Here is a 16,272-nt window from a genome sequence, read left to right on the forward strand (position 1 = left end):
TTTTTTTTACTTCTCCTCATGGATATATTGCAATCAACTTAAAATTAAAATAGTCAAAATTGAAATCTTTATCTATAGTGTGAAGCATATTTACTTCCTGTTTTCCAATCCTCCATTACCTGCCCCTGCTAAAAATATAAAGAATATCCCCTTTGCTCAGAACCATAGTTTGGGTGTCTTTCCCCTTGACTCATCTTTTGAGTGAACAGTCAAGTTCTTTCAAAGTCTTGCTACTTCTTTCTCTATAACTCACCTTAACCTTAGCCTCTTCTTGCTATCCATGGATCCTCCTTCCAGGCCTAACCATCTTATGTCTTAATTACTACACACTTTTCTTTTCTAGCCTCTCTGACAAAAAACTCAAATACAATCAATAGTGAGCCACTAAAATTATCTTAATATTCTGTCACCTCTTTCCATCAAGTTTTCTCTCCACTTCAAGACCCCCCAACTCAATCTCTGCAAATTTATCCAATCTGTTTCATCACAGCATTCATGAATTTCATGGTTTTTACCTGTTGCTTTCCTACCCAACTTGCTGTTTTCCACACTGACCCTGAAATGCGTACTGAGTACCTGTCTCTGAGTAAAATGGCTCCTGCCATAAAAACTATGAGCCCTTCAACAGCACATCTTCTGGACAAATGCAATAGAGAGCTTCCTTCCTTTTGTTAATCTGAATTGTGCAGCAAGATGAATTCAACACACAAATGTGCTAAAGAAACATAACCAAAGCACAAATGTCAAATACAGATACATTACAGTATAAGCAGATTATCGAAGCTTTGCTCAAAAACATAATTACTCTAGTATGTGTTGATTAAGGAACAAACAAGGAAATTAGGGGGAGGAGGTTAAAAAGAGTAGTATGACAGACATTAATAAAATGCACAGGAGGTATCCATGTGATTTACCACTTGTGTCAACTCCTACAAAAAATACAATAATAAGAACAAGTTAAAAGTAATCAGATCTGCATGCAAGATTATTATTAAAGATAACTTTGCCACAAGAAAGATCTTTCTAATAGAAGTTAAAGGCCATATTTTAGTCTGCTTTATTTCCAAGAGAACAATCACTAAAATCTTGTACTGGGTAAATGATAAAAATGCTATTTGCCAAACATAAAATGATAATAAACAAAAGCAGTCTTTTCTCATTATTAAATTAGACAGCAAAGTGCTGTCACAGATTCCATTAAGGGTCTAATGTCTATTGGCTACCTTAGAAAAAAAAACAATGAAAAAGCAACTTTATATAACAATTAACTGGCTAAGAAAGAATAACTATCATGTAGTTTTCATATGAAAGTGAAGCAGTGCTTGTATTTACACTGGAGTCTGGAGGACAATGAAAAGGATCTTATATTGATTTATCTTCTCCCTCCCTTCTTTGTGACATTCATTTTGTCTGCTCTCTTTATAGCGTATGAAAATATTTCATTAAAGAAACTGTTCTTCTTGGCTCTGGACAACACCAAGCACAAAGTCCTTCCTTCCCCCCTCCCCAAATCTGATCAGACCTGATTGGAAAGACAGACTTGAAAAACTGCTTTCCAACAAAATGAGAACTAGATTTTTAGAAAAATTCTGGTACTATTTTAGCATAAAATGAAAGTGGCAGACCTTCAAAAAATTTTAAATAACCAGCCACTACGTGCCTAATGGGAAGTTATTTCAAAATCTTTCCTAGAGTTTTTTTATGTAAATCTTTCTCCACTGATGTCAATAGGAGTTTTACCATGGATTTCAAAGGTCCTACTACTGCAATGATGCTAACAAACAACAACAGAGACATGTACATGTAGGTAGTTTGATCTGAACCACAAACATGTACTATATAAAAAAAGACTATAACTACACGGAGCATTAACTACCTCTCCCTTTTGTTCTATCTCCATAAAAGGCTGATGTACAAAAATATCAAATTTTCCTAAACTTGTTGATAACTTTAACCTAGGATTCCATATATACACTTGGCTTCCATTTTTCTCAAATAATTGGAGTACTGCATCCAGTTCTGGACACCACACTTTAACAAGGACATGGAAAGCTTGAGATAATCCAAAGAGCTACCCGTATGATCAGTCTTACACAGCAAGCCATTCGGGGGAAAGGCTGAGGGATCTGAGACTCTACACCCTGAAGAAAAGAAGCCTGAGAGGGGACCTGGTAACAGCTTACCACTACACTAGGGGAATACATCAAGGGCTTGGTGAGCAACTGTTCACCAGGGCACCTGAGGGGAAAATTAGGAGTAATGGCCACAAACTCCTGGAAGACCAATTCAGGCTCAGCATTAGTAAAAATTTCTTTACAGTCAGGGTGTCCAGACTGTGAAATAAGCTCCCTCCAGAGGTGGTGCAATCACCTACCCTGGAAATCTTCAAGAGGAGACTAGACAGTCACCTTGCTGGGCTCACCTGACCCCCAGTTATCTTTCATGTTTGGTGCACGGGGCTGGACCCAATGATCTTCCAGGTCCCTTCCAGCCTTACAATCTATGAATCTATGAATAGCGTTCTTTCCTATGATCTTAAAAGGGTCTAGAATTTAGAAAAAAGGAGTTATCATTGGCAAGATTTTCATTTTCAACTTAATATTTCTATTATTTGACCTCACAATTACAAGTTATTATTCTAACACTTAATCCTACAATGGATCATTATTATACCATAACAAAACTGGAAGGATCTACAAAGTCTAAACTGACTGAACAAATGCATATTAATCCTGTATACTATAAATTTTAGTTTTAAAAATTCTGATTTTGATTAAAATATTGAATAAGCCATTTATTTTATTTTCTTCCTCCTCAAGCAAACATTCTGCCCTAATCCTTACAAAACTTACTGAAGGTGAACCAAAAGGCTTTCAGAAGATTACTGTTAAAATATTAAAGAAAACTAACTTCTCTGAGGATAAATTGCTTTTATGGTAAATAAGACATTAAAGTAATTTGAATTATATAGACAACATATACATTTGTATTGCAGTTACAGCTTCTATTTCATTCATGACTCAGGTCAAGATTTACATGTAAGCTACTGTGCTGGAGTGAAACACAACTGATATTTTATTCATATTATCCTTAGATGTTAAAAACTGTTGTAGCAGAAGGGGGAGCCCAGTGGTAAATTCCCTAAAATGTGATCTTCCTCCTGGTCTCCCTGATGCTTCCGGCAAGAAGAAAAGTCTTACAGGTGAATACATACCTGTATATATACCTAAAGGAACATTTGCCGCTCATTGCACTCCCATAGCTAGTTTGGTTTCTGACTTGTGGTGGATGAGATAAAAATTTAGGCAGAGAAATTATATTACATATACAGAATGTGAATCACTTGTGTATAGCAACAGTTTAAAATATGTGGCCCATAGGCTCGACCAGTCTGCAGAATCATCCCGTTCCAACCGCTGATAATCCTGTGGGTTACTGGCAGTTGTGGGGTGTCGCCTGGTGCAGAATTAGAGGTCTCTGGACCTCAATGGACATGGCTACCAGCAGCAGACTGTTAGAACCATGCTGCTACCCAAATGTAGCTCTGCACTGCTGCCTGAATGCAACCCCACCCTAGTTGCTGTTGGCCCCAAAGACACTTCCCAGGAGGAGCCCCTATAATCCAGGTCCAGCCCACAGCCCAGGGGGAGTTTGACATCTCCAGTATAAAGATTCTGATATGCTTCTAGGAGCTAACTAATACTTTAATCCAGAATGGTACCACTGGTTAAGAGTGAGTAAGGGCATCAAAACTGGGCTCTTATTATGTTGACCTTTCACCATATGGCTTTATATGCTTCATTTGGATGAAATATGGTTGTAAAACACAAATAGCCATTAATAACTATTGTTTAGCTATACCTGACTAACCTATATTATTTCAATTTGCTGGAGTTTCTGTTCAAGTAGAAATACATTAGGGGAAAGCTCATCAAGTATCACATACTTATAGATTTTAGGCAGCTCTAGGAAACATGGAGAAGTTGCTAAAGATACATTTGTTTAAACAATACTGTGTTGTTATTGTTCATGTCTGCTGCTGAGTTATGGAGTATTTATCTGTTGTTATTGGCACCCCTAAAATCCATTCCCTTTAATGCTTCAGCCTTGAGATGAATTGAAGCTGACCTATTTATATAACCGAAGAGACAAAGATACACTGTGGATGGGTTAATAACTATGTTTTTGTTACCCATAAAAACCATTCCTTCAGTAACAGTGTTTCTATTGGTTTCTCATCCTGTGGAGAGGCACCAAAATACAGAAACGGAAAACTCTTGCCACTGGCAAGGTTTATACTGTTAATTTGTAAAGGTGGATTTAGGGAGAAGCATTAAATTAACACTCATTTACTTGTATAATTATGTGTTGTCTACATAAAATGACAGCCTTTACCTTTCCAATACTAGCATTGAGTTGATGGAAAACAGGATAGGGGAGGGTGTGTAAGCATGCCACCACTGATGAATGTCAAGCTCAAGTTACACGTTTGCCTGTTGCTTTAATGTCTATACAACATACTATCTAATGCATTACCTCTCCAACTTTTAAATCTGTTATTTTAATGCATTCTTTGCAATCTATCTTAAAAGCACACTTGATTATTGAACTAAAAGGCAAAAAGGTAACCTGTATCTTAACTTATTTGCCACCTGATATGTTAAACAGACTTCATACCTTAAAACTACTTTAATAAAGCATGCAATTATCAAAGCATTGGAGAATGGCCCCAGAGCACACAAGCTCCATTAAATTTGCTTACATCTAATTATACCTGCCTGAGGCAGGTGAGAAATTGAGTCTGATAAGATCTTTCTTTTTACCTGTAGCCAAAAAGAAAAAAAAAAAAAGAAAGAAAAGAAAGAGCAGTAATTTTCTGTCTAATTACTATGTACAACTATTTATGGTATTCGGTCTTTAAATGAACACTTTACAAAGCACTCTTTGTACCCAGCCCCGTCCATTTTAACTTTAAATTTCAGAGGAACAATAGGCAAGTTTATCTCGCTCCAGGGATGATACAGGTCATCAACAATGTTAACCCCTCAAGTCATTTTCTACACTAGTCAAATATTTCTAATTTCACTATATTTTTAGTAGATTTGATTTTTTTAAAAATAAAATTTAGTTAGGTACTAAAATCCTTGTGACCACTGTATATATTTCAAGAGACCTGCCAATTAGCAAAACAAATAAAATCACTGGGATCTGAAAAAGCATGTAAAATATTTTTCCAAACACACATTCTTTTGGCTTACATTGAAATAAGAGCTGTTAAAAACGTAAGCAACATCCCTTTTTCTGGATACTACATATAACCTCATAAAGAATATTTGCAGCTTGTTTTTGTTTCTTATTTAAAGACAGGTATTGTGCAACAGGAAGAGGAATGAAAAGGCTCTTAAATATGAGAACATCTCATATAAGCTGTGAGTGAATGACATAGGTCTATATTTCTAGTTATTTTAATAACATTAACCACACTGAAAGATCCAGCGAGAACAATAAAATGAGATCATCTTAGCAAAGGCTATAAAATAAATGGTTGTGACAAGGCATCCCAGCTGAAAATGAAAGGACTCAGCTGAAGATGAAAGGACTCAGAAAAAAGAAGTAGCCCAGTTTTATTCTAGGCCACATTATGACTACATGACAAGACCCAAGTTAGTATTGCTTAACCCTCAGCCAATACTAAGAAATGAACTCTGCTTTAGAAGGTTATTTAAAGAAGGAAAAAAACTAGATACCTAATGTGAAAATTTCATATGTAAGCTGACAATAAGAACTGACACACCAAGGTTATACAACACACTTTATCAGGCATATATTTTTATTCACCCATGTACAACTATTTTCTATTATATTGGTCATTCATTGATCTAATGGGCCACAAAACTCTAGTGACCCTAAAAAGAAAAGGTCCCCTGCACATATTTTATACTTACATCTTCATTTGATACTTTCATATGAAAAACTGCTTAGAAGTCCATAGTTTTGAAGTGGTTAATAAGTTTCTTGTTTGTTTTTTCATGTTTAAAGAGCACATATCCTCAATAAGCCTCTCTCTAATACTACATTTGGGAGCATCTTTTGCGTTTACAAACATTCAGGTGATCTTTCAAAATGGATTTCTTTGATATAAAAATTATTAATTACTTATTTGTGGGACCTTATACATTTGAAGCCAGATCTAGTCATTAATTTGTATCTTCTATGAATGACAGGACTATGAGAAAAAAACAAAACATTGAAGGAATTTAATAACTAAATTAGAAAAATAACTTCCCACCTTTACATAGTCTACCATATTTTTCACTGGTTCCATTAATGGTTCAGACAAATTTTCAGATTCTGGCAATGCTCATTTTTTAAATCTTTCTTCCTACAAGTGTTTTTCATCTTATATTAAAAAACAGAATTTTTATTTTGCTTTTTGTTGCTGAGCTCTTATACTCACCTCTTATGACCAAGTTTAAAAAAGCATGAGCAGATAGCGCTGTTCATGGTCTGGATACGTACCAAAAGCTGCCACTTTTATGATCACGGCTTGAATATCCGAAGATATCATTTCTCTGAGCAAAGCTTCCTGGTTTCGACGCCAAAGATAAGCTAAAGGCTGCAGATTAAGTCTCTTACAACTTTTAAAAAGAAAAATAAAAGGAAAAAATTAGATGGGTAAATTCCAAATGGTATGCTCATTTATACAGAGGAAGTTATTGAACATCAAACATAACCAATTCTTATAGCTTTCTACCATTATACATACATATATACATACATACATATACAACTATATATAGCATACAAATACATATGTGTGTATATACATATATGTGTGTGTGTGTATATAATGTGCATATAATATATAAAATCGTTAGTATTTTAGGATCACAGATATAATAAAATATGTTTTAGCTTTTATAATTATAAATATATATAATACATATACACTGTAAGAAAAAGGAAAAGAAAAAGAAAGGAGCCATCATTTACTGAACTTAAATAAATTACTATGTTAAACTAATGCATAACAAGTGTAAGCAGGAAGAAAATGAAACCTCAAATCTTATGGGCATAACCTGACAGAAGATGGCATATTTCTGTATACAAAATTAAGGAAAAAGTTGGTCATTTCACTGAAAAGACCTCCACAACAAACCCTGAACTTGCTAGAAACATCAAAATCTGTCACTAGAATCAATAGGAGTACCGCTCATGAAATAAACATAGAATCTGTGCCAGACAATAATCCAATAACATATCATAAAGGATACTTTGTCTATAAAGGCTCAAATTCTGAAAAAAAACTTAGAAAAATACTTAAATAATTGACTCAAGTCAGACAAAAGCTACATTTTGTAAGCTATCACTGTTGTAATAACATATTACCACGCCAAGATTTTTTTATGTTTTATACATATGGCTAGATTTTTTTCTAACAGATGCTAAGCACCCAGGAATAATGTAAAAGGCAACTTCCAAATGTTTGGCAACTTTGAACATCATGTACTTTAGTTAGTTCCCTATCTATGCATTTATTGGACTAACTTTAGATATCCGTAGTTGGATATTCAAAAGAACTCTGCTCCCACTGAAGGCAATAGTTGACTTCAATTTGAACAGAATTAAGCAAACAAAGACAGCTTCTGAAAAAAATATCCAACCTCCCATTCTTTAAATATTAAGTTAAATGTTCTACAGCATATTTTGCAAAACCCCCAATATATTAGCAACACAGCAACTCACTGAACTGCAGGGTGTTTATTATTTTCTGGAAGTTTGGACCATTTAAGGGAAGTGTGCAGCTAACAACATGCTATTGTACTTTCTCTGAAATGTCCAAAAACTTGTAAATGAACCATCTGGGAAAGGCAATAAAATTGAAACATACTACTACTAATCTGCATACTGATTAAATAGAGGGTAGGCATTTGTGATGGGTTGGCTAATTGATGTTTTGGAAAAGGTTGAATATTGTTTAACTGGTTTTTACTTCTTGGCAGCCATGGAAGCAGACAGTTCAACTCAAATCCTTTTCTTTTAATGCACCTGAGGTTCTCATTCTCTTGTCAAGATTTACATTCTTCTCTATTCTTCTAAGCAGTTTTATATATTATATGCACATTATTTATCTATACACACACACACACATACACATATATAACAAATAACCTTTTTGAAAATCCAACATCACTTATAAAATTTACTAGGCATCTCTGCAAGTGTCTGTTGCTTGAGGAACTTGAGAATTATTTTGGACACAGAATCATATGGCTTGCAAATTTCTTGAGTATGGTAAACTCTGCTCTACAGTCCATGACACATGCTGATATTTGATTAAATACACCTCTTCTATGTTTTTTGTATGGATTTTAATTTAAAGGATAGGCAGCAAATACATTTAAGTAACCATATTGCTGGGTTAATTTACCAGGATTGTACTACACTCATTTTTAAAACAAAACACTAAAATGATCAGTTATGTTTAAACCAATAAATCAATGGGTTCAAATTATCAAAAACATTAAATTGATACCATAATTTAAAAAAAACAATATTACAAGGTAAACACAAAGAAATTATTTTAGTCTTATACAGGAAAAAGTTATGAATGGGTCTGTTTTGTTTAAATGGTAGCTCCTATTTAATGTTCTAGCTAAGACAGTGTGTTGAACTAGCTGGTTAAGGACATATCATGCACACTTCGTCCTGTGGATGCCTCTGTGTCTGTTCTGGTTTTATGACTTCACACAACTAAACTGACCAAGCAGGAAAAAACTACATGTCAGCCAAGTTTAGTGAAGATACTAAAATGCCATGTTAGCTTGTCATCTTTGTGTAGTTATGGTTCTCATTTCCCAGATTCACAAAGAAAAATGCACAATCTTTCTGCAGACACAGAAGTAGTGATTAAAATGTACATAACATCAGCCTCTGAATAACCTACTTTCTACCATCTAATTCAATGACAGATGAAGTGGAATAAAGCACCTGCATCTGTTCTGCACTACAGGGTTTTTCTATGATTGTGCATATCAAAACAGAGGGTTTTTAATGTGTGTATGTAGCAGTAAAAGATTTTCTTACACATCTTCTACACGAACACGTTGATAGTCTGAAAGAATGGCTCCCACAGAGACGCCTTTCACTTCTTCCTGTTCCTAAGGAAAAAGAATAATAATGTTCAAACATCAGTGCATGCACTCACCTATTCACCAGAGATCATAGGGTCATAGGCATAGGAAAGTAGGTCTGAACCCTTCCTGCCTGGTCCTACCTTGTAAGGTCCTTTAGTCCAGCCCCCTACTCAGTCAGAATCATCTGTGACTAAACCATTTCAGTCATGGATGGATACTCCAGAATATCTCTAAGTAGCCTGTTCCAATGCTTGACCACTCTCAGAGTCAGACAGTTCTGCTTAATCTCCAACCTACAATTCCTCTGCTGCAGTTTGAGGCCATTGCTCTTAGTCCTGTTTCCTATGGCCACAGAAAAAAAGTCTAATCTCTACCTTCTTTATAGTTGCCCTTCAGGTATTTGGAAAATTATCAAATCTTCTTTTTTCCAGACCAAATAATCCTAGTTCTTTCAGCCTCATCTCATACATCATGCTTCCCAGGACTATAATCATTTTTGTCACTTGTTGCTGGACTTTTACAATCTGTCCACATCTAGACACAGTACTCCAGACGAGGCCTCACTAGTGCTGAATACAAGATAAGAATCACTTTCACTAATTATAAGTGACATTTCTGTTAATAATGTCACAGGGTCTGTTCATGGGCAGCAGTACCACTGCCTGGTGGACAGTTTGGTATGCTCTAGTCCAGTTTCCCAGGTACCATCCTTTCTCTCTTTCACCTGCCATGCCTTGATGTTGTCTATTGGCTAATAAGGAAAGCTGTTCTCAGAGTCTGTAAGTAGGTTTATTGAGCCCTGGTTCAGCCTAGCTCTCTAGTACTGTTAGTATCCTCATCCTACATGTGCTAACGTGCCCTGTCTTTAGTATTGGGGGTATTGGTTGTAGCCGTGTTAGTCTATGGACATAAGCAGAAAAGCATGGAGTGCTTCCCCAAGATATGCCCACCCCCCCAGCCCTCTCCCCCTCTCCATGGCCTCCAACCAACCCTAATAGCCACTTCCAATCTTCTAGGGAAATAAAACACAATGCCATCCAGCCTGTTGCCAGCTCAAGTGCAAACCCCACCTCCTTGGTCTGCCTTCTCTCTTACAGTTCTACTGGCTGGAGCTCCTCACCCTACACCCTTCAGGGCTAGACTGCCTGATCTGGCCCTAGCACTCCTTTGGCTTTACCTCCTTCTGGCCAATTGTTTCCAGTCCTTTTAACTAAGCACAGGGTTTTCTACTCCATTAGCCAACTTGTTCTTCCACATATCCCGCCGAGTCCTAATAATTCTTAAGGTTACTGGCTAATCTGAAGTTTTGCCTGTCTGAGCTACAAAACGAGCCCCCACTCCATTCTCTTGCTCCTCATCCCTCTGGAGGTAACAGGGCTAGGGTTCCCTTTTACACTACAATCCAGTCAGTATGCTCTTGGCTTTTCTGGCAACAAGAACACATTGGTGGCTCATATTCAACTTATGATCCACTATAACCCCCACGGCACTCTCTGACATACTTTAGCCTAGCTAATTATTCCCCAGTCCGTATTTGTACAAGCAACTATTCTGCCCTTGTTTGCTCTTGTCCTTGCTCAATTTCTTCTGATTGCTTTTGGACCATTTCTCCATGTCATCCTTTTTGTAGAATATGGCCTCCATAAAGTATACCTGGCTCTTCTTTTCCCCTTGCACTTACTACGCAGGGGAACCTGCTCACTAGCTTGCTTTCTTTGTTAGTCTGCTTGTTTGAAGTTCAAGTTCTTTATTCTGCTGCTCTTCTCCCTTCCTCCCCTTAGAATCTCATACTCATCATTTTGTGGTCACTTCCTTTCAATTTCTCAATCAATTCCTCCCAGTTTGTCAGCAGAAAGTTCAAAAAAAGCTTCCAGTCCAGTTGGTTTCTCTACCACCTGGATCAAAAAGTTATTTCCAACACACTCCAAAAATTTGCTGGATGACCTATGCACTGTCGTCTTCCCAGTAGATTTTGTGGTAATAAAAGTCACCCATGAGAACCAGGTCCTGTGATCTGGAAACTTCTATCAGTTGTTTAAGGAAGGCTTCATCCACCTCTTCCTCCTGGTTTGGTGGCTTATAAAGAACATGAGAGACCCACCATGACATTCATCCCTGCTGCTCTCCCCTCTGAGGCTTTCAACAGGACTCTTTCTTGATACTGCACTTCCAACCCTCTGTTGAGGTATCTCCATCCTACAACCTCTGTTGAGATATTTTGCACCACATATAATAATTTATCTTTTTTTTAATTCTTTGCTTTCCCACACAAAAAATCCAGTCTAGAAAAATATGTTCAACAAATCATTTTTTACTCCTTAAAACAGGCCTCTGTCACCTCATGGAAAACCATGCCAGCTACAAATAAATCCTTTGAACATACACTAGTTGCCATTAAGCTGTTAGCATTTACCATTACTTATGACCCAGTGGTATGTGAGTTTATTTTATTTTCCCTATCTACAGGACAGGAGAGCTCTGCAGTAACTTAACAAATGCTGACTTTAGTAGCTTCTGCTATCAAATAATTTTACTGGACCGTTTTCACATTGGATCTTTGTTTTCACTTACTTAAGCTAATAGTCTTTTATCTTGCAAATATGACAGAGAATTTTGCATTGTAAAATGAACTTTGAAATAATTCAAGCAAAGAATTTCTTTTTATCTTGAGTTCAATCAGAACCAATTTACTAACTTACAAGAAGAAAAGTAGCATCTCTTTTCCTAAATTTCATCCAGTAAAACTGAATTGACTTTAGTTAGTTTTCTTGCTGGGGTTGATCATAATTTAAAAAACTGTTTTTTTTTAAGTTTCCCTGCTCGTAGCAATTCTGTCAAGTCCATAGCAAGACCCTTCCTCCAAAACTTCCAACCATAGCTATCTGTGTTTCTCTGTCTATGTATCTCATAAGGAAATGCCTCTTTTGCCACGGTATTGCACACAAAATTAATACTGGGGTTTTACTCAATTATTATCTCTACTACAATTTCTTTATAACTGTTTTTAGATTAGAATTCCCTAATTTACATCTGTGCTGCTCTATGTTTCCCCAACATATTATTTTATTTTTTTACACTAAATCTCATCTCCTACCAATCCAACCAAATTCCCAAGTTGTTCACATCCTTCTGTATTTTTGACCGAAATTCCCTGTCTTTGTAGAAACTCCTACCTCTATCATCTGCAATCTTATCACTGTCGAATTTATATTCTCCTACAGGTCCTTAATGAACATGATCTCAATATCAAATCTTCTGGGATTCCACTTGATGCCTCCTTATATTCTGAAATAATACTATTGATAATAATTTATTTTATGCATCTTATTTGTTAGTCAGTTCATTATCCATTGCATTTTTGTTATTTTTATCTAGAGAATACTTGTTTGCTCATAAGCTTCCTGTGCAGCACTGTATCAAAGGCCTTTTAAAATTACAAATAAATCATGTCCATTTCACTTTCCTCATTCACCCAGTCTGCTCGTAGCAGAAAAAAAGTAGAAGAAAAAATTATCAAACCACGTTATAAAATCAGAATTGTATCTAAATAGATTTCTTCTCAATATTTTCCCATGAAGCCTGTTTAGGTGCTTAACATGTGTACATCTGAGATCTTCTCCCTAATATTTCTCTGTTCTATATCTTTGATACATAAGATACCTGCATGCCATGAGCAATACTTAGAGTGTTCTTACATTCAAAACATTTTATAAAATTATATACTTACTCCCATTGCAGCTTTGTGGGGTACAGCAGGCAAATGTTATTCTGTATATTGGCACTTTTATTTAAAAAAAATACAATTCTCATGCGAACACAAACATTTCAAATGGTATAAATTAATTTGGCCTTCATGACTGTACTTCAGAGTTTGCCATGTAGCAGTGACTCTTTGGCCATAATTACTATACTTAGAACCAGATTTTTGTATACAATGTATATTATTAGAACGAGATTTTTTTGGTGGGTGTGGGGGGACTGTGTGCCCACAGGGCACACCTCCCCCACACAGCACATGACCAGACCCCCCCCACAAGGCCACAGCCCCCCTCCGCAGGACCCATAGCTCACCCCCACAACCATCGGGTGCTCAGAGCCCACTGCTGTCGGAGCCCTTCACAGTGCAGCCACCTCAGAGCCAGTGTCACCTGTGCTGCTTGACATGGGTGTGGCCCAGCTCAGCATGGAGCGGAGCTGTCCACCTTTCTACAGCTCCGGGCCACTCAGGCTGTCACCTGGGGGCTGGCGCTGCTCGCAGAGACCATGTGTTGTGCTGGGCCGGGTCCTGCATGCCATTGGGCCAAGCCGGTTCTGTAGAGGCAGGACCCAACCCAGCATGGCACACATTCCCTGCAAGTGGCACTGGCCCTCAGGTGACAGCCTAAGTGACCCAGAGCTGCAGAAAGGTGCACGGCCCTGCACAGCACCAAGGCAGATCACACCCATGACAAACAGCATAGGCAGCACCAGCTCTGAGGTGGCCAAGGCTGCACCATGCCACGGGGAGGAGGGTGGGCTCCAACAACAATGGGCCCTGAGCACCTGATGGCTGCTGCTGCTGCAGGGGGACAGGGGAATTGTGCACCCTGTGGGGGACCTACACCCCCCAACCAGTCCCCCTTCCCCCACACAACCCCCCCAATCTTCCCACATGTGCACAGTCTCCTTCCCCCCCACACCCACAATTGCTCCCCAGTCCCTACATACTCACGATAGTGCCCAGGTCCCGGTCATGTAGGATCCTTGTCCCACTTCTACTTACCCCAGCACACTACAGGTGCGTGCCCCACATGCTGGGGCAGCAGAAGCACACAGAGGCACTCTGGCCAGAAACCAGAGCATCTTTCCAGAGGACTGGCTTCCAGGTCACCTCAGGTCTGCCCCACTTTTTTACCCCATTTTTTTTTTATACCTGGATTTCCAGGTATTAAATTTTGAGCCCGCACTCCCAAATATGCAGCATGGGGAAATATTTTTCATTCGCAGCGTGTCTCTTGTAGCATCTCAAAATGGTTTGGAATGCTGCAAGAGGCATATGTGGACTTGTCTGGATGCACCCTCTGGGTTCATCTTATGAATCATGCTTGCAAACCTAAGTGCTAGCTAACATTGTGTGGCACTCCACTACACTCTTGAAAGCATCTTGTGGCACCCTGGTTTAGAGTCACTGGTATAAATAAACATTTTTCTTAGGCTTCAAGATCTATATTCAATGATTCATGAGATTCCAAGTGAATTTTTGTAACTTATCTTTCACAAGATTTAGTAAAACCTCAGAAATATCTATTTACTGCTATATTTCCCAAACATAGTATTTTTTCTGCATGAAAATATATAAAAACCAATATTGCTCTTAATCCAGCACACTAGATGACTAGTAATGAAAGCAATTAAGCATTTCATATTGGTTTATACCTTAACAGAGAGAAGCAGATTGTCAACTGGATCTGTAACAGCTTCAAGGTTACCAAGCTTCTGTACCATTATTAACAAAGTAATTTATATTATCACAGTGACTTTGAGCTCAGGTAACAGACCTGGACCCAACTACACTATAACACAGAGCAAAAGGATAGTTCCTGCCCGAAAGAGCTTATAATCTAAGTGTAAGACAAACGACAACAGATGAAAACAGACAGTATTCCGTAAAAGAAAGTAATGAGACTACCAGTGGAAGCACTGCATTTTCCCAGGATATATCCTATAAGAATGTGCCATCTCCTCAGAAACAATAAAAAACCAAGAGACAGACACATCAAGAAGCAGCTAGTTGCAAAAAAAGGCCACTTTAGGGCTACAGCTGCATATCTTTGTCAAAATTAAAGGGCTAGTCTCATAAAGGCACAATAAAGAAAAAAAACAAACTTTAACTTTATTTCCTGTTAGAAAAATTAATAAAATTGCATCCTTTTATTCACAGCTGTCCACCTTCTAAGCAGCCAAGAGTCACACATCACGCAGGCTACACCAATGCAGCCCACAGGCTCCCCCCTGGTGGTATACTATGCAGAAGCATGCAATGCTGAACCATGCCACCCAGGTACCCATGCCTCCACCCACAGCCCTCCAGTCATTGGGTCCTTCCCGCTGCATCGCACTGTGTAGGCACCCCAAGCCAAGTGTTCCCCAGCCCCACAGACTCTGTTTGCCCTGTGCCACCCTTGGCAAAAGCCAAAGGAGAAAGGGGGTACCCAGAGATCCCAGGTATTAAAGCAGCCTATCCAATGGGTTGAGCAGCAGGTAAATGAAATTCCACAGGCTGTGAATTAACCCCTTCCAGTCTGCATGCGGGCTGCAGGCTGCAAGTTGGACAGTCCTGCTTTTATTCATCAAATCTGATCTCTGTAGGTGCAAACAAGAGATTTTTTGCCCGATTTAAGCCTTCCAAACAGCTGCATGATTGGGCATTTAGACTGAGCTAACCCTGGTTAGGTTAATTTAAATGCAATGGCTGTACGTACCCTCTGTACCTTCAGTCATACTAACTCATTTTGGTGATCCTGAAGAGCAAGCATAGCTAAGAGAAAAGGAACTGATGTCTAATTTTGGCTCATATATCTGGTACACTTACTAGGCTAAATGCACCTTGCATCCCCCCTGGTCTGAGTGAATGTTCACCTGATGGCAGGCCACAAGCCATTACCTTCTCAAAGTGGAATCACATAATTCCCCCTCTCCAATTCCCAAGCCTTGTTCTGCAGTCTCCAGCTACTAACTGTGATTACTTCAGCAAACCTGACTTAATTCAGTGTTGTCTGCAGTTCTGTTCCCTCTGGCAGCAATGACAATAGTAATTAGAAACCAAACTATCTACTGGGGGTGGACGGATGAGTATAGGATGGGATTCATCACCAACAAGTGCAAAGTGATGCACCTGGGGAGGAACAAGCAGCACCATATCTACAGGTTGGGGAACTCCCTTCTTGTCAGTCCAGAGGCAGAAAAGGATCTTGGAGTCATCATTGATGCCAAGATGAACATGGGCTGGCAGTGTGGGGATGCAGTTAGGAAGGCCAACCACACATTGTCATGCATCCACAGACGCATCTCAAGCAGGTCCAAGGCGGTGATACTCCCCCTCTACGAGGCACTGGTCAGGCTGCAGCTGGAGTACTGCATCCAGTTCTGGGCACCA

At 38.5% G+C, this 16,272-nt stretch overlaps 1 protein-coding gene across 3 annotated transcripts in view; it reads right to left on the reverse strand.

Moving 5' to 3' along the window:
• Positions 1–16,272, reverse strand: part of DPH6 (diphthamine biosynthesis 6) — a 472,782-nt gene that overhangs the window by 321,295 nt on the left and 135,215 nt on the right. For all 3 annotated transcript variants that reach the window (XM_019518944.1, XM_019518945.1, XM_019518942.1), the window contains 2 exons: positions 9,088–9,161; positions 6,520–6,638 (listed from right to left, as the gene is read on the reverse strand). In XM_019518944.1, the coding sequence (XP_019374489.1) occupies positions 6,520–6,638; positions 9,088–9,161 (193 nt within the window). The remainder of the gene's footprint in view (positions 1–6,519; positions 6,639–9,087; positions 9,162–16,272) is intronic.

The sequence above is a fragment of the Gavialis gangeticus genome, unplaced genomic scaffold, assembly GCF_001723915.1.
Source record: "Gavialis gangeticus isolate Ggan-Ray unplaced genomic scaffold, GavGan_comp1, whole genome shotgun sequence".
In the NCBI taxonomy this organism is placed as follows: Eukaryota; Metazoa; Chordata; order Crocodylia; family Gavialidae; genus Gavialis; species Gavialis gangeticus.